The sequence below is a fragment of the Mustela lutreola genome, chromosome 15, assembly GCF_030435805.1.
Source record: "Mustela lutreola isolate mMusLut2 chromosome 15, mMusLut2.pri, whole genome shotgun sequence".
In the NCBI taxonomy this organism is placed as follows: domain Eukaryota; kingdom Metazoa; phylum Chordata; class Mammalia; order Carnivora; family Mustelidae; genus Mustela; species Mustela lutreola.
Genome location: NC_081304.1, coordinates 1,116,623 through 1,139,506, shown reverse-complemented (window position 1 = coordinate 1,139,506; position 22,884 = coordinate 1,116,623). Strand labels below are relative to the sequence as shown.

Sequence of the window (22,884 nt, the reverse complement as noted above, 5' to 3'; positions counted from 1 at the left end):
CCTAGCCTGGCTGGGCAAGGGCCGGGCAGCAGACAGGGCTGCCCGATCAGAATCAGGAGATGAACCCCCACGGGTGACCCCGGAGCTGGAGGGGGCCGAACCTGCCCTCAGTCTCCACCTGCGGCACCTTTCCTGCTGGAAGGGTCATGCGCACCCTGGCCCCTGCTCTCCTGAGCCCGCAACCCGGTGATGCCTCACCTGGCCCAGGGACTGGGGACTCGTGACCGCTGGGTGAGGCCTCCACCAGGCCTGGCCTGCACCCATGACTGAGGGCCGGGTCGGGAGCCCCACAACACGCTGGGGTCTAGGTGCCCACCCTGGATCCCTGAGCTCTCTCGCCCTCTGCGGTAGTGTCTCAGGGTCCCCTCAGGGCGAGGGGGGAGTCTCAGGGGAGTCCTGGGTTGAGCTGGCACCCCGTGCGGCCCCCCCTTACCCCGGCCACTCGCCGTCTTCCAGCCTACTGGCTGTCCGTCCATCTGTCCAACCGTCCATCCATCCGACCGTCCATCCATCCATCCATCTCTTGCTCACTGCTTGCCAGGGCCCATCCGCAGACCTGGAGGGCTCACACAAGTCCTTCCTACGGGGCCCACAGCCCAGGCCCTAAAGGGCTCCTCCCTGCTGCCCCCACGGAATTCAATCGGAGTCAGAGGAAGCAGGAGAGGAGAACAGATGGGGCTCTGGCCCGGAGCTCTGCTCAGACTTGGGCCAGGCCCCCGAGCACCAGGAGGGCGGGGGTCCCACGTCTGGGCCCCTGGCCACCGCAGTGACCATCCCGAAGGACTGTGCTGCCAGCCACCTGCGCCACGTGCCCCAGGGGCGGGGCGTGAGCCTTGTGTGGGGCCCAGAGGGCACATAGGGATACCCCAGGGCCTGGGAAGGGTGCTGTGTGGGACGGGACTGTCCTGAGCTTGTGCCTGCACTCCCGGTCCCCTGGGCAGGGCTGGGAGCTGGCCCGGGGCCACCTTGATAACCAACCACAGTGACGGATGGCGCTGGCGCCCCGCCCCAGCCTGGCCCGCTGCCTTTCCCAGGGGCTAAGAATAGGTGGGGAGGATGGCAGGGGCCGAAGGGAGGCGGTGGGTCCTGGGTCGCTGCTCCCCACAGGACGGAAGCACCACCAGCGTGCAGGGGTGGGTCTCCCAGGCCATGTGAGCTGCAGGAGAGGCAGCCACGGGCAGAGCCACGGGAAACCCAGCTCCACCCAGAGAAGACAGAGGACCTCCAGGACCCTGGGCGGCACCTCCCAGCGCACGGCCAGACCCCTGCCCCGTCGCCGGCAAAGAGCTACTCCTTGGGGTGTCTTCTTCCTCCCGGCTCCTGCCTCCTCTATAGGACCCGAGGCTAAGCGGGGTGGTTCGAGGAAAGCCCCCAGCCCGCTGGCCACAGCAGACCCAGCCGGGCCTTCTCACATGGGTGTCCGTCCACAGGCCCTGCTGCTCCGACCGGAAGCCCCCACAAGGACCCCCCTGCCTGGCAGTGTGGCCCCAGCCCGATGTGGTGGGTGGGTGGCCGCTCACAGGCATGTGCCCCGCCCCGCCGCCCTGCCCCCACCTTCTGCTGCTGCTGCTGCTGCTGTTTTGCCAGGTGAGCGCGGCGGGGGGGCCCCCACCCCCCTGCTGACGCGACTCTGTCCCACCTGTCCCTCCCTCTGTCCCCCAGCCACAGGCCCCATCTGCGCAGGTGATGGACTTCCTGTTTGAGAAGTGGAAGCTCTACGGTGACCAGTGTCTCTCCAACCTGAGCCTGCTGCCCCCCCCCACGGGTGAGCCCCTGGCTGCTCCCCCAAGTCCAGGGCTTGGCCAGGCAAGGCCCTGTTCCCTTGTCCCCCACTGATAGGGAACCATGGAGGGGCCAGTCAGGGACATCCCCGAGACCACACACCAGCATATAAAAGAAATGGTAGAACTGCCTCAGAACTTGGTGTCTGCTGCCCTCACCCCGCCCTCCTGCTGGTCCCAGGGCCACCAGCTTTGCTCCCGTGGAGATCCAGGCCCAGGGGGCAGCCAGTGTTGGGGGGAGGCAGCCCACGAAAGTGGCCAGACCACACAAGGCCTAGGCAGGAGAGGGAGACGGGCCCTCCCGGGGAGGGCTCAAGCAGGGACTGGCACCCCCTTCCGTATAAGCCCTGAGGGCCCCTTAGGGTCACGGCGGGAGGTTAGGGTAGGAGCAGCTTGCCAGCAGGCCAAGTGCCACCGTCTGACCATGGAAGGGGGCCCCGTCTAGGCAGAGGGAAGGATGGGGTTTGAGCTATGGAGCTTACCCTGGACCCTGGAAGGAAGCCTATAGACAGGGGTTCCGCCCCAGAGAAGGAGGAGCAAATTCAGGTGGGTTTGGGGTGGTGCGGGAGGGGGAGGCGGCTGCCGGGACCCAGGGAGATCTGGGGGGAGACTGCATGCTGGGGGCAGAGGGTGTGGTATGGGGGCTTCCGAGAGGAGCCCCGTCCTGCTGAGGGGCACCCCCCGTCCTGCCTCGCCCTGCAGAGCTGGTCTGTAATAGAACTTTTGACAAGTACGCCTGCTGGCCGGACACCCCTGCCAACACTACGGCCAACACGTCCTGCCCCTGGTACTTGCCCTGGCACCCCAAAGGTGACCACAGAGGGGCAGTGGGGGGTGGCGGAGGGGGCCGAGGCTAGAGCTCAGGTGCTGATCGGAGCCTGGGCCCCCAGTGCAGCACCGCCATGTCTTCAAGAAGTGCGGGCCCGATGGGCAGTGGGTGCGCGGGCCACGGGGGCAGTCCTGGCGCAACGCGTCTCAGTGCCAGATGGATGAGCATGAGCTCAAGGGCCAGGTGAGCCCATGGCAGGTGCGGCAGGAGCCAGGCCAGAGGGGAGGGGGCGGGCATAGTGGCTCTTCGGCCCTGACCAGCCACTACTCTTCGTAGAAGGAGGCGGCCGAGATGTACAGCGGCCTTCAGGTGATGTACACGGTGGGGTACTCTCTGTCCCTGGGGGCGCTGCTGCTGGCCCTGGCTCTCCTGCTGGGCCTCAGGTACGCCCACCCCCACCCACCGCTCGGCCCCCCCACCCTGCGGGCAGGGCAGCAGGCGGGCCCTGAACCCCTGTCCCCGCAGCCAGCTCCGCTGCACCCGGAACTACATCCACGCAAACCTGTTTGCGTCCTTCGTGCTCAAGGCCAGCTCCGTGCTGGTCATCGATGCGCTGCTCAAGACACGGTACAGCCAGAAGATCGGGGATGACCTCCGCGTGAGCGTCTGGCTGAGTGACGGGGTGAGCACCCACGCCTCCGGGCGCCCGGCCCCAGGGCTGCGGGGGGTGTGTGACCTGAGCTCATGGGCCCCTGCGGCCAGGCGGTGGCCGGCTGCCGGGTGGCCGCGGTGTTCATGCAGTACGGCGTGGTGGCCAACTACAGCTGGCTGCTGGTGGAGGGCGTGTACCTGCACAGCCTGCTGGGCCTCGCCGCCCTCCCGGACAGGAGCTTCTTCACCCTCTACCTGGGCCTCGGCTGGGGTGAGTAGGCCGGCACGGTGGGGGGTAGGCTGGCGGGGGCCTCTGGGTCACAGCTGCCCCCTCCGCAGGCGCCCCCATGCTCTTTGTCATTCCCTGGGCCGTGGTCAAGTGCCTGTTTGAGAACGTCCAGTGAGTATGAGCCCACCGGAACTTGGACCCGAGGTGGCTCCAGGCTCACCCCTTCTGGGCGCGGCACCCTGGGCTGGGTCTGTGGGGAGTACCCGGGCAGCACTGGGGCGCGGTGGGGGGGGGCACCTGTAGTCGGAGGTGGTGGTGGGCGGGAAAGCAAGACTGCCCCAGGATGGGGGTCCTTTAGGACCATCTCCCCTCCTACCCCAAGCGCTGGAGCCCCATGACGTCAGGGGGTGGGGGGCTGGCGGGGTGTGAGCCGGCCCCGCCCACAGGTGCTGGACCCGCAACGACAACATGGCCTTCTGGTGGATCCTGCGCTTCCCGGTGTTCCTGGCCATCCTGGTGAGGACCCGCACGTGCAGCCCCTGCTGGCCCCTCGGAGCGGGGCAGAGAGGCCTGGGGTCTGCCCGCCCCAACCCCGCCCCGGTCCCCCCTTGCTGGCTCGCCTGACATCCTGCCTGGGCAGACAGGGAGCGAGGCCCTGGCACTCAGGCGGGACCCGGGCCTCGGGTTCAGCAGCTCGTCCCCAGCTGGGGGCCCAGCAGCCCCAGGGCCAGGGGGCCAGGAAGGCTTCAGGGCGGGGTCCGGGCTTGTCTTGAGCTGCGCCCTCCACACGCAGATCAACTTCTTCATCTTCATCCGCATCCTTCTCATCCTCACGGCCAAACTGCGAGCCCGCCAGATGCGCCACACAGACTCCAAGTTCCGGTGGGTGCGGGCAGCCAGCAGAGCCCGAGACCCCCCCACCGCAGGGGCCGGGGGGGGGCGGGGCGGGGGGCGGGCCAGGGGCCCTGTGGGCGGGGCTAGGCCCAGCGGCTCAGACTCCCACCCACAGGCTGGCGAAGTCCACACTGACCCTCATCCCCTTGCTGGGGGTCCATGAGGTGGTGTTTGCCTTCGTGACCGACGAGCACGCCCAGGGGACCCTGCGCTCTGCCAAGCTCTTCTTCGACCTCTTCCTCAGCTCCTTCCAGGTGCCGCCCCACCCCCTGTAAACCCCCCCCCCCGCCCCCGCCTGGGTGCCGCCCTGACTGGCCCCTCTCTCCAGGGCCTGCTGGTGGCTGTTCTGTACTGTTTCCTCAATAAGGAGGTAGGTGGGGAGGTCTGGTCCCAGCGTGCAGCCGGGGAGCAGCCAGGCACAGAGCAGCACCAAGGCTCCCTGGCCTCCCCCCTGCAGCTGGCCGGGGGGGGGGGGGTAGCCCTTCATGCCTCTCTGTGCTTATTGGTCACAGTCGCCATGATTCTGGGCGCTGGACCCCGAGACGGCCTTGGGCTGGTCCTTGGGGAGCACACGGTGAAGGGGGCGCCCAGACAAGAAAGAGCCCAGTGTTCTGGCTGGAACCTGCCTTGCTCTGCACCTGGGGCCCCGCAGTCCTTCGAGGCTGGGAGGCTGGGACTATGGGACAGGCCCGACCTGCCGTGCCCCCACCCCAGGTGCAGTCGGAGCTGCTGCGGCGCTGGAACCGCTGGCGTGCCGGTCGCTCACTGCGGGAAGAACGCCACACCAGCAGGCTCGGACCCCCAGCCCTGCCCACTGGCGACCCCCCCAGCGAGAAGCCACTGCTTTCCAGATCCGGAGGCAGCAGCAATGAGACTGGCCGGGACCCTTCTGCAGACCCCTGCCTGGTCAGCAGTCTCCCCGGGCTGGCCGAGAGCCCCTTCTAAAGCTCCAGGAGGCCCCAGGAGGCCCAGCTAGGGCTGGACTCAGGGGCTGAGAGAGAGCACTGCTGGACCACGCAGAGCCAGATGCCCGGCGGCAGCAGGAGGGCTGGGAGCCATGGTGGCTTCGCTGCTCACCGTCCACAGTGGGGTGGTCTGAGGGCTGGGGGCTCCCTGCACACCTGCTCCGTGCAGTGGGGGACGCGCTGGGAGGAGCCCCGCCGGCAGGCCGAGCTCAAGGAAACGTGTATTCTCCGACAATAAAGTGTCCAAGCCGGGGCTGCCTGGCACACGCGGGACAACTGGGCTGAGGGAGAGGTACGCACTGGGCCAGGGCCTCCCCATCGGAAGGGAGCAGCCTCGCTTGGGGCCGAGAGCTAGTGTGCTCCCTCCGGGAGTCCCCACTTTACAGATGAACTGGAGCTGGAACCCCCGAGAGGGTCCCAAACATGACTCATGGCTGACAGTGTGCCCCCCCGCACACACACCCCCTGCTGGAGCGGTTTCCGGCCACCCTCCCTTGCTGGTTGAAGAGGGGCTCAGCACGCCCTGCGCCAGAGTGGATGGCCCATCCGCCGTTTGTTTTGGCTCCCAGACCCCAAGAGAGTCACCATCTGCCCAAACAGGCATGTGAACGGTGGGGGACGCCTAGGGAACCCCCCCGCGCCGCACTCCCACCAGCCCCGTGTGGACACCTCTGGTTGTATCCTGGAGTCCGGCCAGGGCTGGACTCAGACCCTGCAAGGGCATTGGCAGGCGATCCAGATAAAATGGGGGGAAACCAACCGCCGGGAACTGGAATGACGGAGTGATGGCAGCAGCCCTTCTCCTGAGACCTCTGTGGTCCTGACACACTCGCTCGGCAGAGGGGCCCGACCCCCTCCACACCGGCGCGTGGCTGGGCGGCTGTGTGCAGCAAGGACCCTGTCCACAGTATTTGGGTGGGCACCCTGCCGGGCAGGCCGGGACCCTGAGGGGAGCGAGCGTCCTACACCAGAAGAGCCAGGCAGTGCCCTGGGGTGCGGAGCCCAACTGTTTGGGGGCGCACGCTGAGGTCCAGGTCGCCGTCTTGAGGAACTAGTGCGGGAGTGGAGATGGCGTGGGGGCTGTGCTCATGGGTTGGAGCGCCCCGGGAGGAGGAAGGAGTCAGACCCGAGAGCACACACTGCTCGGTGGGCCGGGTGCCCCCGCTTCAAGGCGCCGGCGGAAGGTGACCGCGGAGCTCAGGGGTGTGGGGTGTCCACAGCCTCCCCGGGCCACGTGGGCTGGAGTTGCTCAGGCAGAGCCAGGCTAATTGGAGAAAATGAGCGGACAGAAGGCCTCTCAGGAAAAGTAAATAAAATTACTCCCCCGCCAGGCACTGGGGCCCTCCTGAGGGGCGCGTCACCCCATGGGGCCCACAGCCCCGCGGGCCGGGACGCGGCGGGGGCGGGCCCGGAGAAGCGGGCCGCTGGTCGGGGCCCACGGAGCTCTGTCGGGGCCCAGGCAGGCGGGCGGTGGTGCGCAGACGGGCAGGGTCGGCAGAGCAACGGGGGAGCGCCAGCCACACGGCGGCCAGGCCGAGGCCCCTGACCCTGAGGCTTCAGACCACCTCTCTCGGGCCCTCCGGAGTCCCGGCCCACGGGGCGCGCCCACCAGCCCGTGCGCCGCGGAAGCCCGTGTGGGGCACAGGCGCGCACCGGAGCGCAGTTCTCCTTCACGCCCGCTGCGCTCAGGGGTGGGACCGCCCGGGGGTGGGGGCGAGCTGCTCGCCCAGCGGCCTCCTGCCGGCCCGCCCCAGCCGGACGCCCTCTGCCGTCTCCTTCACCTTGGCCCTGTCCCCAGGAGAACTGGAGCCGACCGGCAGGGCTGAGCGCGGAGGCCTGGCAGGGGCTGCACCGGCCCGCCAATGAACACTAACTTCTGACCAGGCCACCCTGCAGGCGTGGGGGGGGGGGGCGCGCCTTCCCACAGCCCAGCACCCACACCTCTCGGTCCGCGAACATGAACACTCCGGGGCCTCCGCCTCTTTCCCATCTCCAGGGCAGTCCTTGACCTCCGGCCCCGCCCGCAAATACACGGGTCCCGCCGCGCACGTGCGCGCACCTGCGCGTGTGGCCGTGTGTGGACGCGCGTGCTACTGAAGAGTGGAGGACGAGGACACACAGGGTCAACCCTAGGAGAGCGGAGAGGGGAAGGGGGACCTCAAGCGGGGCAGTGAACAGGAGACACACCCTCCGGGGGACCAGTGGCCGCGCCCCCTGGGGAAGCTTAGATGACCCGGTGGACAGTTGAAGACTTAGTGTCCGTGCACAGAAAACCAACCAAGCGAAAAAGGGCCGTGAGTAACTTCAAGGAAAACAAAATGTTGGGCTGAAAACAACCGTCACAATTTACCACACGCTCTGCAAACGGACACGGTAACGCGAACACTCAGCACTGGCGTGACCGTGACCCGAACGAGGAGAGAAAACCCGGTCTGCCGGGCCGCACGGTGGCCGGGCCGCGCGTAGGGAGGATGAAACCGGAAAACCAAGGAGGACCCGCGTGTGCGCGCTTAGAAGCAGAAATACAAGCGCGGAGCTGGACGCACGTCGGTGCGCCGGTCCGCGGTGCGGGGACCACCCCGGGACGCTCCGGCAGCCCCAGCGCCGCCTCCCGCCCCGCCCCCCGCCTCTGACCCCACTTTCCACCGTCAGCCCTTTGTTCTGCTACCTCCTCCCTGCTTGACGGGGATCAGGCCGCCCTGGAGTCTAGAGGACTCCCGGGGCTTACCGCCACCCCCGTGGTCCTCCCAAACCCATACTTTGGACTCCCCCTCCCCCGCACCCCGTCAAACTCCGCACATCCACACGGAGCTCCTGGGCGTGCCCCGCCCGCAGCTCCGCTTCCTCCGGCTCACCGTGGCAGCCCCGCCGGTCTCCGCGTCTACCCCGAATGCGAGCGCGCTCCCAGCCCAGCAGCCAGAGCCACCGTCCCACGCCCCATGCAGCCCCGCACCTCACTCCAGCTTACGGAAACGTGGGGGACGGAGGTGCCTGTCCACAGCAGGAGGTGACCAGCCAAAGGCAGACTGCAAGCAACTGCACCTTGAAGCACCCAAGGGGGAGGGGCGGCGAGCCTTCAGGGACAGGCCCGGCGGAAGGAGGCGGCCGACACCCTCTGCCTTCCCACCCGGAGTCCGCAACCCACCTGGAATATACTCCGCCGTTAGGAGGAACACGGACGTGTATCCAGTACCTGGGAATTATTGTTCAGGCCATACACATAAACACGCTCAGTATTTACTAGATCAAAATTGTGGTAGAAGCAAAAGCCTAAAAATTTGAGTCAGGCCGTGCTCTGAAAGGAGGTGAAGGCAGGGTCATACCGTCGCCCCACGATGAACGAGGACTGATGTGCGCCCGTGCGGGGCACAGGGTGGCGGAGCAGAGGGAACGTCCCCGCTCCGCCAAGATGCTCACTGCCCTCACGGCACCGGAGGGCAGGGGTCTCCAACCACTCGCGGGCACCACACGGCCACAGTGAAGTCCCAGCAGCCTGGACGGGGAGGAGGCAGCACCGCTGAGGCTGGGCTTGGACCAGAGGGCCCAGAAGGACCTCCCCGCTAACCCGCCTCCCTCCGCCCCACCTGCCCCTCCCCCCTGGTCTCCAACACCCCCTGACGACTGCTCAAAGTCCTCACCCGTTAGGCAAAATCTCCAAAGGGGACACATGGACCCAAGTTAGGGAACGGATGGTTCCACACCCACCCACTTTCCTGCCTCCAGTGCCCAGCTGAGCTCCGCTCACCCTCCTGGCACGTGGCCTCTGGGCCACACTCTACCTCTGAGGTGGGTCTTGGCACAAAGACCCCAGGCTGAGCGCCTCCACCCCATGCAAAACCGAAGTGGGCAGGGATACTGACTGAAATGCCCTTGAGGAGTCTCCTGTGGTCCCCACACCCCCAGTGGTCAGGTAGACAGGCCCACGGGTATCACCACTAGCACAGGAGGCCAGGGAGGGTGGCTGGGGGCCCTTGGACCCCTCGGCAAGACTCCCACAGGTCCCTAGGGAGCAAGCAAGGCCATGCGGTTAGAGACTGGGCGCAGGGCCGGCACCCGCCAGCTCCCACTGGCAGTGAGCCAAGGCGGCTGTTTATTACACGACCTGTCCTTCCTGTGCCCTGTCCCAGAGGAGCACCCTCGCAAGAAGACGCCTCCTGGAGTCCCCTGTAGGCCCCAGAGCATTCTTCCAGGAAAGCATGTTCCCAAAATAAACTCCAGTTCCGTGTATGGGACCAGGGCTTTCCAGGTTTGAAGGTCAAGTGACTTGGGTCTCTCTCAGGGCCCAGCGGCCACTCCTTCATCGGTACAGCGGAGGAACCACTCCCCCCAGGGTCCAGGGCTGCAGAGGGAGCCTCCTGCCTCCAGGGTCCCCACCCTTAAAGCAATGGTCCCCAAGGAGCACAGGAGAGCCACCTCAGCCTCTCTCCTCCCCCAGCGCCCACTGCCCCCTGTCAGAGGCCTGAGCCCCCTAGAGGAACCCAGGGAGCTGATGGGACGTCTGGGGTTCAGGGTGGGGCCTGACCGTGGGTCTCCAGCCCTCCGTGGGCCTGACAGACCAAGGGGCCGCTCCAGCACCACCGGCCTTTATTCACTGGTCCTTGGGCTCCAGGCACAGACACTCGGCTTTTGAAGGGCACAGGAAGAAAAGGGGGCCCTGGTGACCATCCCAGCACATGGTACAGGGCCAGGATCATCTTCACACCCCTTCCCGCAAGGACACCTGTGGCCTCAGGGCCGCAGACAGCAAGGGGCTAGGCCCAGTCGTCCAGGACCCTTTCTGAGGGGGTGCTCAGTGCCATCCTGAAGCTGATGCAGGAAAGGGGCCAGGCTGGACAACGGGCTGAAGGATCAGACGCTCCCCAAGGTGTCCAGCCCAGAAAAGCAGCAGGGCTTGGTGGGGGGCGCACAGGTACTATGGGAGAGAGCATCGCAGTCCTGCCTCCTGACCCCTCAGGGACAAGCCCAGTCCCACCAGCCTGGGAAAGAGCAGAGGCCCCCTTGCCCCCCTCATGACCTTGGAAGTGGCCAGGGGTAGGGACTCAGGGGGTAGGGGCAACAGGAGGTGATGGGAAGTGAAGAGAAGTCAGAGTCAAGGCCCTGGACTGGGGGCGGGCAGGGCAGGCAGCTCCAAAGACGCGGCTCCGGGGAGAGCAGGGGCTGACAGGGCCTCCCCCGTGACGGGGGCAGCTGGAGACCCCGAGAAGAAAGGAAGGGACTCGGGGAGGAAGGGCAGGCCATGGCCAGCGATCGTGCCCCTCCCGATCCTGGGTTTACAGCCCCTCCCCCTCCCAGCATCAGGCGGCGCCCGGTCTCCCGGAGGCCAGGGGAGGGACACGGCGCGCTTCAGGACTTCTTGGCGTCCGGCGTGTTCCGGCGCTTCAGGTCGCTCAGGTCGATGGGCTTGAAGGCTGTCGGGGGACAGAGTGTTCAGTGGCAGCGTGGACACAGAGGCAAGGCCCAGGACCCGTCCCGCACCTGCCCCTGGCAGCCACGGCCCCGTGCCGCGCCGTCTTCCAGCCCTCCCCCCAGCACCGCCCCGGGCCAGCTCCTCCGCTCACTCTTCAGACTGGGGTTAGGGACCTTCTCCACGTACTCCTCCACCAGGCCCCGCTCGCTGCCGGACATCTGGCTCCGCAGGTCTCGCTCCACGCCCTGCCAGGCTGTGAAAGGCAAGGGGGCGGCATCAGCACCCCAGTGTGGCTGGGGAGTCAGGCAGAGTCCAAGTGGTCAGGGCCCCTCCTCCCCCCCCACTCCCAGCCCCCCACCTCTCGGCTTCCGGCCCCCAGGACTGCTCCTGCCCGGGCCTGGCTGCTGGTGGGCTCGCAGACACACGTGACCCAGCGCTCTCCATCCTAGGCTCGGGCGCCCCGCCTAGCCCCCCTCCTGGCACACGTGGGCACACGCACCCAGCCACACGCCTCCACACGGCTGGGTCCTCCCAGAGCACCCCGTCTTCCCGTCTCCCACAGGGGCTCCCTCTCCTGGAGACCACCTGGCCCACACCACTGCTTCCTCCCTGGGGAGCCGCACCCCGCCCCACCCCACCCTCCCGACCAGACATGGCCCCTGAAGACCAGGCCAGGCAAGAGCCCAAACTCTGGGATGGCGCTGGGGGCTCTGAGGACTTCTCGGCGCCCCAGCCCTGGCTGGGGGAGCCCCGCGTACCTTCGTAAATGAAACGCACATTCTCCTCGTGGGCTGGGGTGAAGATCTCACTGCTGCTGGGGGGAGAGCGGGGGCTGCTGTTCCTCTTGCCGTTGTAGACAACTCTGGAGACGGGGGAACTGGGGGGGCCCGAGCACATAAGGAAGGGCTGGGGGCCAAGTGGGGCCCATCCCCTACCCCCCAGGGGAGGCCACCCTGCTGCCTAACACCCACCTGGTCATTGCGGGGGTGTCTGGTCCTGCACTCCACAGCCGGGTCCCCTCGGCCTCTGAAAAGGAAGCCCAGACCCTGGGAGTGGGACAGAGTCACCCTCTCCATGGGAACTTCAAGGGAGGGAGGGGTGTGGGGCCCACCTTCTCCATCAAGCTGACGCCGAACTGCTGTGGGCTCCCTGTCCACCCAGAAGCCCCGCAGGGGGAGGACCAGCCACAGTCTGGGCAGAGTCAACCAGCTGGAGGCTGAGAGCTGGCAACCTGGCCCTAAACTCACAGTGCCCTCCTTCGGGGCAGCCCCCAGCTGCTGGACCACCCCTATCCAGAGAGCCCCTTCCCCCACGGTCGGTGGCTTGGGATGGCTCCAGCGGCAGTGCCCAGATGCCCCCTTTCCAGAGTCACAGAACACCTCTCGTGAAGTCTAGGTCTGCAGGGGAGAGCCGCAGCGACCCCAGTGAACCCCAACTCTGCCCTCCCTGCCCACAGGGCCTGGAGTGCTGTCTTCACTGCGCCTGGTTCCCACCTGTGAAACAGGGACGGGCTTCGCGGGGAGGACCAGCTTGCGGGGCCCTGAGGCCAGGGCACGAGTGAGTCGGCGCCCGGGACGGGGCAGGAGGAAAGGTGTGAGCCTGGAAGAAGCTGCCGGGCCCGACTCGGGCACAAAGACCCTGGGCTGCTGCCTATTTCCAGCCTCTCTGTCGACTCCGGTTTTATGGCCCAGGGGGAAGCCTTGGTAATTTTTAAGATTTTATTTACTCATCAGAGAGAGTGAGAGCACACTCCGAAGGGAGCAGCAGAGGGAGAAGCGGTCCTCCCGCTGAGCAGGACTTGGTCCCAGGACCCTGGGACCATGACCCTAGCCAAAGGCAGATGTGTGACCCACTGAGCCCTGCAGGCGAGGCGACCCGGGGGCTGGTATTTTTAGGCTCAGTCTCAAACCAGCCGCAGAACGGTACCCCCCTCTCTGGCTGACAGCAGAGCACAGAGTAAGGAAGTTGCCTCCACAGAGCCAGTCCCAGGCCTGGCCTGGCCCCAGAACAGACGACCCTAGGTACTGGGGGCAGACAGAGGGGGGCCCTGAGCACAAAAGCTCCTGCCCCCCTCCCTCCTAGAGCCCAGAGCAGAGAGATGCGGCCCTTCCCAGAGGACCAGAAAGCTGTGGGTCCTTGTTCTCTGGCTTACTCGGTCCCGTCACCGACGATCCAGCCTTTGAAAACCTGCACAGGTAACCAGCAGCCCAGAAAGCAAGACAAGGACCTCAGAAGAGCACCAAACCAGCTTCCTGGGCGACCCACCCCAGCCCATCCCGCAGCAGCCCAGTCCCTCTCACAGGGACTTCTCCTCCCGTGGACTCAGGGGGCTTCCTGACCCTTCCCAGGCATCAGCCCCCCGAACACTGGAGCAGAGAGAAAGCCCTTTCTGGCCTAAGGTCACCCTGGGCCACTCAAGGGGCTGTCAGCCGTCGGACAAGGTGGGGGGCTCCCATTACCCGCAGGATGGAGGGGCCAGGAGGACCCGCCAGCCCCTGCCTGCCCGCAGCCAGTCCCTGGTCTCTTCCTGTCCAGGCTTCGTCAGCCCTCCCGCAGGTGGTGCTCCGCAATCAGGGAGGCCCCTGCTGCACGGCCCTGCCCTTCCCGCCTCAGCTGGCCCGCTGCAGGGCTCTCCCCACCAGGCAGCCTCCAGGGACCACCCAGCCTGTGCGGGCATGTGACCTCCTCTTAGGGTCCCCTACTCATTGGCCCTGGGCCAACTCAGGTGCTCACCCCCTCTTGGCTCCCATCACAATGTCTGCCCACGATGCCACGGTGCGGCTCTCTGGACACCTCACCGGCTCCTCTCCATCTCTGCAGACCCAGGGCCTAACCTGGGCTGGCCCCAGAGCAGCCGCCCTGCAGGGTCGGAGCCTGTAACCTGAGCCCCGGGCCCACAGAGCACTCGGTCCCCACGCTGGGGAGCCAGCCCCACTGGGCTTCCTGACTAAACCAGCAGCATGAGAAAGTTACATCAGTTCCCTGTCCCAGACCTGCGCATCTGTCACAAAGGCCGTCCCCTACGGACGTCCTACTTCAGCTAAGGTTTCTAGTACCCTGGGCAAACTGCACGAACACGCGCCTTTGTATCACACATCCAGGAGCTTCTGACGGCCTGGAGGCCTGAAGAACAAACAGAATGACGTTTCAAAAAGGAGCCACCTTCTGCCTCCCCTCCCAGCACGAAGTCTACGGCACCAGGCCGACCGCTAGAGCCTGAGTCGTACCAGCCTGTCCTCCCGGACGGAGAAACCCCTGCACGGTCCCAGGCCTCCCTCCAGCTCAGCCTCCCTCCCCTGGGCCTTTGTCACCAACAACGGGTCCCGGCCCCACCCCCACCAGACCCAGCCATCTGGCAAGACTCAGCAGCACCAGGAGAAGCAGCCTCTGGGAGACAGAAGGGACAGTGACCTGCCACTCCCTCCCCCTCCCCACCTCCTACGGTGACTGGGTGACTGGGCCTCCATTCCTGATGCCAGAGAAACTTCCCACTAAGATCAATGCGCACCCCCAGCCATCCTAGTCCTGGGCATGTGCCCAAGACACGGGCCACGTGGCCGCTGAGGTGCCCAGGAGTGGCCGGAGAAGCACCCCCCACGAGGACCCAATGGAAGAACCACTAAGAATGGGGGTGTGTGTCGAGCCTGCTCCTGCCCCCGAGGAGGGACGACACCGCTGGGGGCCTGAGCCGTGTGAGAGCGGGAGACACGGCACGGAGGGAAAGACAGACGACGAAGCCCGGGACACGGGCGCCCTGGGAGCAGCCCCCAGCACAGGGCCAACCACAGAGGCTCCGACGGGAGAAAGGGAAAGGCGTCCGTGGGGAGACCTGTACGAGGACAGCTGGAGGACAGCCTGCGCCTAATCGACCGCCGGACCTGCGCGACACCTCCCCGACCTCGGCAGGCACGGTCTGGGCGGAATGAGGGGAGGAGGTGGCCGTCAGCCAGGGCTGCCCGTCCGTGAGCGGCAGCTAGGAAGGGAGGCCGGGGGCTGGCTGACCACGGGGCATCTCCGATGAGCCAGGACACCGGAGCGCCGCTGCGCCGCAGAAAGTGCTGAATGGGGCCACGAGAGTGGCAGGGTGGAGGCGTTGCGTGACCAACGTGCTGGGGAGAGCAGCACAGCCCTGGGGGAGTGCCAAGGACACCTAGCAAGACAGGCCGAGCCATGGAGGACCACGGAGCCTCCAATCCAGCAGGACGGGGACCTGGCGCTCCGGGAGGGCTGGGGAGGAGGGCAGGCCCTCCCACAGAGTACCTGGCTGGCACCACTTCCCAAACCACCTCCCTCCTCCCCCCACTGGCCTTCCCTCTTCTGCTCACAGGACTAGAGGCACAATTATTTCCTCGACTCTGGGGCGCCTGGGGGGGCTCTGTCAGCGGAGCGTCTGCCTCCGGCTCAGGTCATAATCTCGGGCTCCCGGGTCAGGCTTCCTGCTCAGCGGGGAGCCTGCTTCTCCCTCTCCCGCTCCCCATGCTTGTGCGCTCTCTCGCTCTCTCTCGCTCCCTGTCAAATAAACAAAAATCTTTAAAAAAAACAAAAAGGAAAGAAACAGGGTCTCATCCGGCCGCCGCGAGCCCGTCGACGCTTGCCGCGCCCTTCCAGTCTGGGTGACGGGTGACGGTGATGTGACGGAAGCTCGGTCACTGGCGTCTAGATCTGATGACGCAACCCGACGGTCTCCCCCGGGCCCACAAGCCCACCAGCAGCAAGCCCAGGGCCAGCCTTCCCGGAGCTGCCAACGTGCTCTCCCGCCGCTTCTTCCCATTCGCAGCCACCCCCCACCCAACGAGACTCCCCCCAACTCCGGTCCTGACCCCTCCCCAAGTAATACCCCACTCTACGTGCCCTGGGCCCTCTAATGCCATCAGGCCCTCAGCGTGGCCCAATCTATTCCTTCAGGTGTGTCTGACTGCTGGGCTCCAGCTCACGCCCAAACAGTCTCTGAAGCAGAACCGCCTATGCCAGCCGCCATCACCCCAGAGAACCACGCGCCGCCCCCCCACACTGTGCTCGCCGCAGGGCCGGACTCTGGTCCACGGCTGTCGAGCTCATGGAGGCCGGCGGCTGCGGGCTAGGCACACGGCAGCGTCCAGAACCGTTCTGTGGCCGGAGCTCACCCATGCTTGCTCTGCGGCCTCCAGGGCCATCCCTGCCTTCCCGGGCCTGGGAGTCCCTGTCTCAACCAAAGCAGCCCCCACGGATGTGCGCTGGGCTCTCCTGCTTGACGAGAGAACGCACTGACGGGGCACTCATGGGAGCGGCAGGCCACTGCTGACTACAAAGCACAGGCCAGGACAGTCCTGGGCGCAGCAAATGCAGAGCCAGCCCACTCACAGGGAGGCGGCGGCCGGGCACTCCCAGCACGTGTGAGAAGGCAGCAGTGCCACCAGTCACAGCAAGCTGCCGCCACCCAGCCAAGCACGGTCTGAACCCCCAGCGGCTCCCAGGGCCGGGCCCAGACAGCTCAGCCCACCTGAGCACCTCAGAGCCGCTGATGCCCTTGGTGGCCCCCTGTGGCAGGTCCCTGGACACCCTCCCGTCAATGTGGTTCTGCTCAGGACTCTCTCCGGATGGATCCGTTTTGTCCCTTGCTCTTGCCCGGGCACCAAGGAGGCCTCCTGGGGGGAGGCCGGGCATGGGGGGACCCGAAGCCCCGCCCTCAGCCCCCCGTCCCAGACTTTCCCACACACCGCCGCATGCGCAGAGACAGGAGCCGAGAGGACACGCTTGTTCGGAGGCGACGGTGAAGACTCCGGAGTTAGAAGCCGTTCTACACACGGTAGTCCTGCGCTCCTGCGAATGCCTGATGCTCACGTTTTCTTAGACTCCACGTTCCCGACACTGCGTCTCTGCTGTACCCCACAGTCCCAGCCATGAAGACTCCCAGAAAACGACCTGCTATCCCCGCGGGCACCAGAACACTGCTGTGCGAGCACCCGCAGAGGCGCTCCCGCGAGGACCGGGCAAAACCTCTACGGCGCGCGCCCTCCGCCCTCGCCCTCCGACCTCAGCCCTCCGACCTCCGCCCTCCGACCTCGCCCTCCGACCTCCGCCCTCCGCCCTGGCTGGGGCAGCAGCTCCCGCCCCAAGCAACAGCCCAGAGGGCGTGCACCCCCACCCCCCCACCCCGAATCACGCCGGCGCCTGCCCCACGCGGCCCCCGCTCCCGCTCCGCCCCGCTCCGCCCCGAAAGCTCTCTGCCCAGAACCCGCGCGCTCCCACTGCAGCTGGGGCCGCGCGCGGCGTCCCCGCCCCCAACACTCGGGCCGAGACTCAGCTAACCGACCGCCTTTTCTCGGAAGCCTCCCTGGGGCTGGCCAGAGCGCAGGACACGGGCACCGCCATGCCCCCCGGCCACCGGCAACGGCAGCCCCCGGGGCGGCGTCAGGCCCTGCAGCCCGGTGAGCTGGCTCCCCCGGGGCCGGGCCCAGCTCGCCCACGTTGCGCCCCGCACCTAGCCCCGCACCACCGGGCCTGCGGGAAAGGCTGGAAAACGGGAAGGAAACGCTGCGGCGGGGCCTGGCCAGCTGCATCCCAGGCAAGAAGCATCCTCCGGACTGTCCCCTGTGGGGACGGGCGAAGGCGGGACATTTGTCCCCCGCGGCGGCGGCTGCTTCACAGACCGAAAAGGGCGGGTCCCCCGCGGCCCCTCCCGAGCGCATCTCCCCGGGTGGCGGGGCGCCCGGTCCCGAGCGCCGCGCGGACCAGCCCCGCCACGTCCGCACGGCCCCGCCCCGCCGCCCCCGCCGCCCCTCCGCGCCCCCCAGCAGGCCCAGCGACTCGGGCGCGGCGGACCGAACGCTGCGCCGGCTCCCGGCCCTGCGCGACCCCGCCCGAGCCCTCCCCGCGCCAACCGCCGCGCCAGGGCGGGCCCCGGCCGCGCCCGCCCCGCCCCGCCCCGCCCCCGCGCCCGTCTCACCTCGCCCCCGCGCCCGCCCCCGCCCGCCTCACCTCACCTCACTTCACCCGCTCCGCCGCCGCCGCCGCCGCCGCCGCCGCCACCACCGCCGCCGCCGCCGCCGCCAGCAGGGGCCCGGCCGGAAGTGACGTCACCGCCGCGCGCAGGCGCAGGCGCGGGGAGCGTGAGGCCCACGTGACGGCCGGCGCGCGCAGCAGGCGGGGGCGGGGCCCGAGGCCGGGGCTTTGCTGTGCCTGCGCGCCGGGTGGTGCCTGCGCGCCGGGTGTTGCCCGGCCGCGGTGCGGCGGGGTAGGGGGCGCAGGGCCTGCGGTGTCTGGGGCTGCGGAGCCGCGGGGAGCGCAGCCGAGCGGCTGGGGCGGCGGCGTCCGGGGGGGCCCGGGATGGCGCGGTCAGACAGCTCGGAGCCCGGAGCCCCGAGACTCTGGCCGCCTGCGGGGACGCCGACGCCCGGACCCACAAGCCGGTGTGGACGGCAGGGCCCGCGCACCGCCGGGAGCGCGGGACCTGGGGCCCGTCCCCAGTAACCAGGCTACCACCAGGGGCTAGCGAATGACGTTTATTGAAAAAGTAAAAATCCCAATAAAAAATTCACCTGCAGAAAAAGCCAGGCCAGAAGGGGGGGTGCCCAGGTACCGGGGTCCCACCGGCGGGCAGTTCCGAGCACTTTGGGGGTGGGCGCCCAACTTCTCCAGGCAGGGCCCGAGCCCTGGGGGCGGGGAGGGGGGGCGGGGAGGGGGGGGGCTCAGTCCATCGTGGTCCCCTTGAAGAGCTCCACCAGGTCCTTGAAGTCCGGGTCGATGAGGTCCGACGGCAGGTCTCCGTCGTCGTTGGCGGCGTCTCTGTCTGCCCCCAGCGAGATGAGGTACCTGGGGGGGCCAAGGCGGCAGTGGGGAGGTGGCCGAGGGCGCTCTGACCCCACCCCGGGCCGCGGGCTGCCGCTGACCCTCACCCTTGTAGGGTTTCTGCAGGAGGGGCGCGGAGGAGGGAACCTGACCCTGCGCAAACGACTGTCCAGCCCGCAGGGAAGACGGCAGAGAGGAGGTTCCAGGAGCTCGTGGGGTTCTCAGCTGGACCTGGGCCGCCCAGACCACATCCGGGAGGCTCCTTGAGGCCAGAGTGGTGGGGACCGAGCCCGCGGCCGTACCCCTCACCTGGCTATGTCCGGGTACCCGTCGCTGCAAGCGATGTGCAGAGGCGTCCAGCCGGTCTCGTCCCGCTGGTGGATGTCAGCCCCGTACTTGACCAGCAGCTTCACACACTCCAGGTTCCCGGAAAGCACAGCCTCGTGCAGGGCGGCAAGGCCTGCGCAGGGCATGGCCAGGCAACAGGGGTCAGGGCGGAGCCTTCCCGGGACACCGCACAGACCGCGGGCTAGGCCACACAAGCACTCACCTGAGGGGTGGATGGTGTCCAGGGCGACCTTCCGAGCCCGGATGAAGCGCCCCACCTGCTCCAGGTCCCCTTGGCGGATGTGGTCCAAGAACAGGACGTCGTTAGGGAAGCGCACGCTGCGGTCGGCCAACAGCCGCCTGCGCCGCTGCCGGGGGCTGTACCGGGCATAGCGGCTGGTCCTGCTGGGCATCCTGGGTGCTGTGGCGGGCCCGCCGTGTGGGGACCCTGCTGCTCGGGGAAGGGACGTGTCCGGCTGGGATCACACCGCGCATGCAGTCTCCTCCTCCGCCGTCGCCGCGCTCCTGGGCCGCCCGGCGCCTCCGTCTTATATAGTACCATGGCGCTATATAAAGCTGCGCAGTCATGCTCCCGCCGGGAGGGGCTGAAACGGAGCAGCGCCGGCCCTGTGCGCGGGATCATGTTCAGTGGTTCATCTTTCAGCCCACCTGTTGCTGTGCCCTGGCCAAAGGGGTCAGATCCTTCCTGGCCACTGCTGTCTGCCCCACAGCTGGGCCCAGAAGGTGCCTTACAGAGGGCAAGAGAAGGCACTAGAAGGACAGGACCTATGAGGAACGCAAGCAGCTACCAAGGTCATGGAGAGGGCCCAGGTACCTGCCAAAGGCATGGGGGCGCAGAAAAAAGGTCATGGTATCCGGTGAGGGTGGCTGCGTCCACCTCATGGAGAACAAGGGGGCTGCCCCCCAGCCAAGGAGGAGGCACAGGGCCCTGACTATGCCAGACCAGGTCCAGCCCTGTATCCCAGCAGGATACAGGACCCGTATCCCTCTCTGTCACTTGTCACCTCCCCTTAGGCTTGCACCATGCTTCTCTCCTCCTCAGAAACTTCCCAGGTCAGAATCCCAATAAACACCTTGGTTTCCGGCTGCCCAGCCCATGCTGCCCTGTTTCCCTCCAAACGCATGTCCCCACCACCCACACTTCTCCTGCTTCCAGGCTCCCGCCTCTCAGTGCCAAGGACATCCGTGCTCCCACTTGAGAGAGCGTGCCATCTGCTCCCCCAGGAGAGGCCGTTACACCCCGAGGGGTGTGAGCTCTGCTTGGCCTAGACACCTATGGGAGTAGAACCAGCGGAATGCTAAGGAGATGCCCAGCCGGCTGGACCAGCACGAGCAGTCCTACTGTGGCCACCAGTATGTGGAGGTGGCCTGGCTTCACTGGAGAAAAGCAGTAGACATGAGCACACTCCCAGGAGCAGGTCTGGGGGCTCAGGGTCAGCCCCCGCAGCACGAGAGGCTGGCTGGCTGCGTTTATTAGGGCTGCTGTCACCAAGTACCAGACTGGGGACTTAAACCTGATTTTCTTGTGGTTCTAAAGGCCAGAAGCCCAAATCAAAGTGTTGCAGGGTTGGTTCCTTCAGAAGAAGAATCTGTTCCAGACCCCTCTCCTGGCTTTTGGTAGTGGTCCTTGGTATTCTTCCGGCTCATAGATGTATCACCGCATCTCTGCCCATATGGTCTTCTCCCTTCCTGTGTGTGTCTAGATTTCCCCTTTTTGTAAGAATCCCAGTCATTGGATCAGGGTCTTCCCATGCCAGCATGACTTCATCTTGACTGATCACATCTGTGACCTCTGTATTTCCAAATAAGATTACAGTCTGGGATTCTGGGGTTAGCACGACCACATCGGAAGATCGAAGGGATGCGGTGCAGCCTGTAATGTGGGTGTGCGATGCCCCTGGGTGGTCACCCAAATCCTGAATGAGGACAGAGCCCAGATGGACGAGTGCTGGGCACAAGGGTGGAGCAGGCAGCCTGCTTACCAGCAGCCTTGTGTCACCATGCTGGTTTGGATCCAACAAAACCAAATCAACAAATGTGTTTAACACCCTCTAGGTGCAAAGCCTTGGGCCAAATGCTGTGTAGAAGCAGGGCAGTGCCTCGGACAGACTGCCCGCCCTGACAAGTTTCCCCAGCCCTTTCCAGAGCCCCCACCTGCCGCTGCCGGGACCCAATACAGGGCTGGTGCCCAGTGGCCCTGCACTGCAGGCTCATAGACTGGTGCCAGCTGATCTTAACTACTGGTCACTTGGGAGGGGTCAGTATAGCTTCTGGCTGGTTTCCAGGAGAAAGAACTTTCCTTTGATGTGAAGATTGCCTATTCTGGTGTCGTGGAAAGTTGTGTTTGCCCTCCCAGAACCCCGGATACAGCTGCCAAGGGCACAGCCCTTCCCGACAGTGACCCAGCTTTGGGCTAGAGACAGGCTGGTCCGCGCCAGCCTGTTGGCGATTCCAGTGATGCAGCCCCTGGCCCATCAGACTGAGGTGGGCTGAGAGCTTGGCTGTTTGTGGCTTTGGCATTTCCATTTGGATCAGAGAAGGGGCAGGTGCCCAAAGCCCCTCCTGCCAGTCACAACAGACCCCCCGAAAGGTATTTAATGTGTTTTTTATTCTAGCGAGGACACGGGACTGTCCTCTAAACCACAGGCGTGACCTGAGGCATCCCCTTTTGGAAACCTTTGGTCAGAAGCCAGGGCTGAGCCTCTGACCCACGGCTGTTTGCAGAGCCTCCCTCTCCCGCAGCCATGGTGGAGCCGAACCGGATTGATCCAGCTTGGCCTCTGACGCCCATGGGCACTTATAAAGTGACCTGGTTTGTACAATGCTAGGCTTTTGCCTTCTAGAGCCTTACAGCCAACTAAGACATTTAATTAATCCAAGAAGCTTACTCTGAAAAGTCCAAGGAAAAGCGGGAGCCGGAGGGCCTGTTAGGAGAACAGGTGCAGGCCTATTGCCGGGTCCTCTCCCGCCGGCGGGCTTTGTGGCTGGAGGACCTCAAGGGGCTGGTGCGCGGCTGGACAGCAGCCTCTAAGCACCTGCAGAGAGCAGAAGAAAAGGGGGGAGGGGAGAGAGAGATTTGGGATGTCCCAGGCTGCTAAGCCGGAGCTGAGCACCCTGCTAACCCGGAGCTGAGCACCCTGCTAACCCGGCAGCCCTGCCAGGTCTTGGACTCTACGGTGCAGCCTCCCGGCCAACCCTGGGGCCCTGGAATGTGCCCATCAGCTGCCTCTGCGAAAGGGGAAAGGTATGGGTGACTCACTCCCCTCCCGGGAGCACATGACGGCCCGGCTCTCTGTGCACAGGACACAGCTTGGCACAGCTGGGTCGTAGGGTCACCCACACCCGCCGCTGGGGCCGGGAGCACAGCCTCCCCCAGTGCGCAGTTCTGACTCCCAATGGCCTCGCTCTGTGCTGGCTTCCTTCACGGGAGGCCATGTGTCCCCTTGGGGGAGCAGCTCACATTTTGCGGGCAGGGCTACCGCCCTCCCCTCCTAGGACCAAGGCACAACACACGTAAACCCTGGAGTGGAAGAGCTAGAAGCCAGCGCCGGCGCAGGCCACCCGATGACCGGGGCTGCAGAGGGGAGGAGTGGCTGAGGGCCTGACTGGTGCTGCCTAGGGTGCTAACGCTGGGTCCTCCCAGCCGGCTGGCTGGGTACTGCCCTCCTCACCTGGGCTGGGGCCTGTGCGGGCCTGGAGGCCGGGCTGCCAGCTGCAGGGGCGACACGGCAGGCACACGGGAGTGAGCAGAGAACACCGAGGAGCCCAATGGCAGCACATTTTATGGGTGCATCTGCACCGGCGAAGCCCCCATTGGCACGTGGGCATCAGAGCTGGGGGGCCAGGAACGGAACAACGCCGGTGTGCTGCAGGGCTTCTCGGGGACTGCGCTTCATGCTGTCCTTGACCCAAGCTGGACCGAGCGTTCATGTGCATTCCCTCCCAGAACATCGGCCGGCCGCCCTTCGGTCCCACCTGCTGCTGTAGACATGCTGAGACCAACAGATGCGAAGCCCGGGGTGGGGACGGCGGGGCGACCATCAGAGTCCTGCCAGCTGTTGTGGAGCCCCTCT

At 66.4% G+C, this 22,884-nt stretch overlaps 3 protein-coding genes across 11 annotated transcripts; 1 reads left to right on the top strand and 2 right to left on the bottom strand.

Annotated features, from left to right (window-relative positions):
• Positions 1 to 1,453: 1,453 nt before the first annotated feature.
• Positions 1,454 to 5,565, top strand: GCGR (glucagon receptor). Its single transcript, XM_059149358.1, has 13 exons — positions 1,454 to 1,587; positions 1,663 to 1,765; positions 2,484 to 2,591; positions 2,672 to 2,793; positions 2,887 to 2,993; positions 3,076 to 3,232; positions 3,313 to 3,472; positions 3,541 to 3,601; positions 3,877 to 3,946; positions 4,224 to 4,312; positions 4,440 to 4,578; positions 4,653 to 4,694; positions 5,039 to 5,565. The coding sequence occupies exons 1-13, from the start codon at positions 1,525 to 1,527 to the stop codon at positions 5,267 to 5,269; spliced, it is 1,452 nt and encodes a 483-aa protein (XP_059005341.1). The 5' UTR covers positions 1,454 to 1,524; the 3' UTR covers positions 5,270 to 5,565.
• Positions 5,566 to 9,856: 4,291 nt separating this feature from the next.
• MCRIP1 (MAPK regulated corepressor interacting protein 1) lies at positions 9,857 to 17,723 on the bottom strand. 9 transcript variants are annotated; one of them, XM_059148788.1, is made up of 6 exons: positions 17,659 to 17,708; positions 16,393 to 16,487; positions 11,668 to 11,722; positions 11,455 to 11,573; positions 10,848 to 10,949; positions 9,857 to 10,697 (listed from the first exon to the last, which is right to left on the bottom strand). In XM_059148788.1, the coding sequence occupies exons 3-6, from the start codon at positions 11,673 to 11,675 to the stop codon at positions 10,633 to 10,635; spliced, it is 294 nt and encodes a 97-aa protein (XP_059004771.1). In that variant the 5' UTR covers positions 11,676 to 11,722; positions 16,393 to 16,487; positions 17,659 to 17,708; the 3' UTR covers positions 9,857 to 10,632. The 9 variants fall into 9 exon arrangements, with proteins under 9 accessions (XP_059004771.1, XP_059004766.1, XP_059004763.1 ...); XM_059148783.1 differs by lacking the exon at positions 17,659 to 17,708 and adding an exon at positions 17,326 to 17,567 and having other exon boundaries at positions 16,393 to 16,495; XM_059148780.1 differs by lacking the exon at positions 17,659 to 17,708 and adding an exon at positions 17,157 to 17,282.
• Positions 17,724 to 18,148: 425 nt separating this feature from the next.
• Positions 18,149 to 20,900, bottom strand: PPP1R27 (protein phosphatase 1 regulatory subunit 27). The gene is made up of 3 exons (XM_059147786.1): positions 19,014 to 20,900; positions 18,773 to 18,923; positions 18,149 to 18,487 (listed from the first exon to the last, which is right to left on the bottom strand). Exons 1-3 carry the CDS (start codon positions 19,201 to 19,203, stop codon positions 18,364 to 18,366), a joined length of 465 nt encoding a protein of 154 aa, XP_059003769.1. The 5' UTR covers positions 19,204 to 20,900; the 3' UTR covers positions 18,149 to 18,363.
• Between the last annotated feature and the right edge of the window lie 1,984 nt (positions 20,901 to 22,884).

Coding starts and splice junctions, on each gene's coding strand:
- MCRIP1 (XM_059148780.1), bottom strand. CDS start 17,251: ATGCTTCTTGCCTGGGATGCAGCTGGCCAGGCCCCGCCGCAGCGTTTC. Junction 11,723..16,392: donor CTGTCTCTGCGCATGCGGCG/GTGTGTGGGAAA, acceptor CTTCCTTTTCAG/AGGCCGAGGGGACCCGGCTG. Junction 10,698..10,847: donor CCCTAACCCCAGTCTGAAGA/GTGAGCGGAGGA, acceptor GTCCCCCGACAG/CCTTCAAGCCCATCGACCTG.
- PPP1R27 (XM_059147786.1), bottom strand. CDS start 19,203: ATGCCCAGCAGGACCAGCCGCTATGCCCGGTACAGCCCCCGGCAGCGG. Junction 18,924..19,013: donor GGACACCATCCACCCCTCAG/GTGAGTGCTTGT, acceptor TGCCCTGCGCAG/GCCTTGCCGCCCTGCACGAG. Junction 18,488..18,772: donor GGGTACCCGGACATAGCCAG/GTGAGGGGTACG, acceptor TGGCCCCCCCAG/GTACCTCATCTCGCTGGGGG.
- GCGR (XM_059149358.1), top strand. CDS start 1,525: ATGTGCCCCGCCCCGCCGCCCTGCCCCCACCTTCTGCTGCTGCTGCTG. Junction 1,588..1,662: donor TGCTGCTGCTGTTTTGCCAG/GTGAGCGCGGCG, acceptor TCTGTCCCCCAG/CCACAGGCCCCATCTGCGCA. Junction 3,602..3,876: donor TGCCTGTTTGAGAACGTCCA/GTGAGTATGAGC, acceptor CCCCGCCCACAG/GTGCTGGACCCGCAACGACA.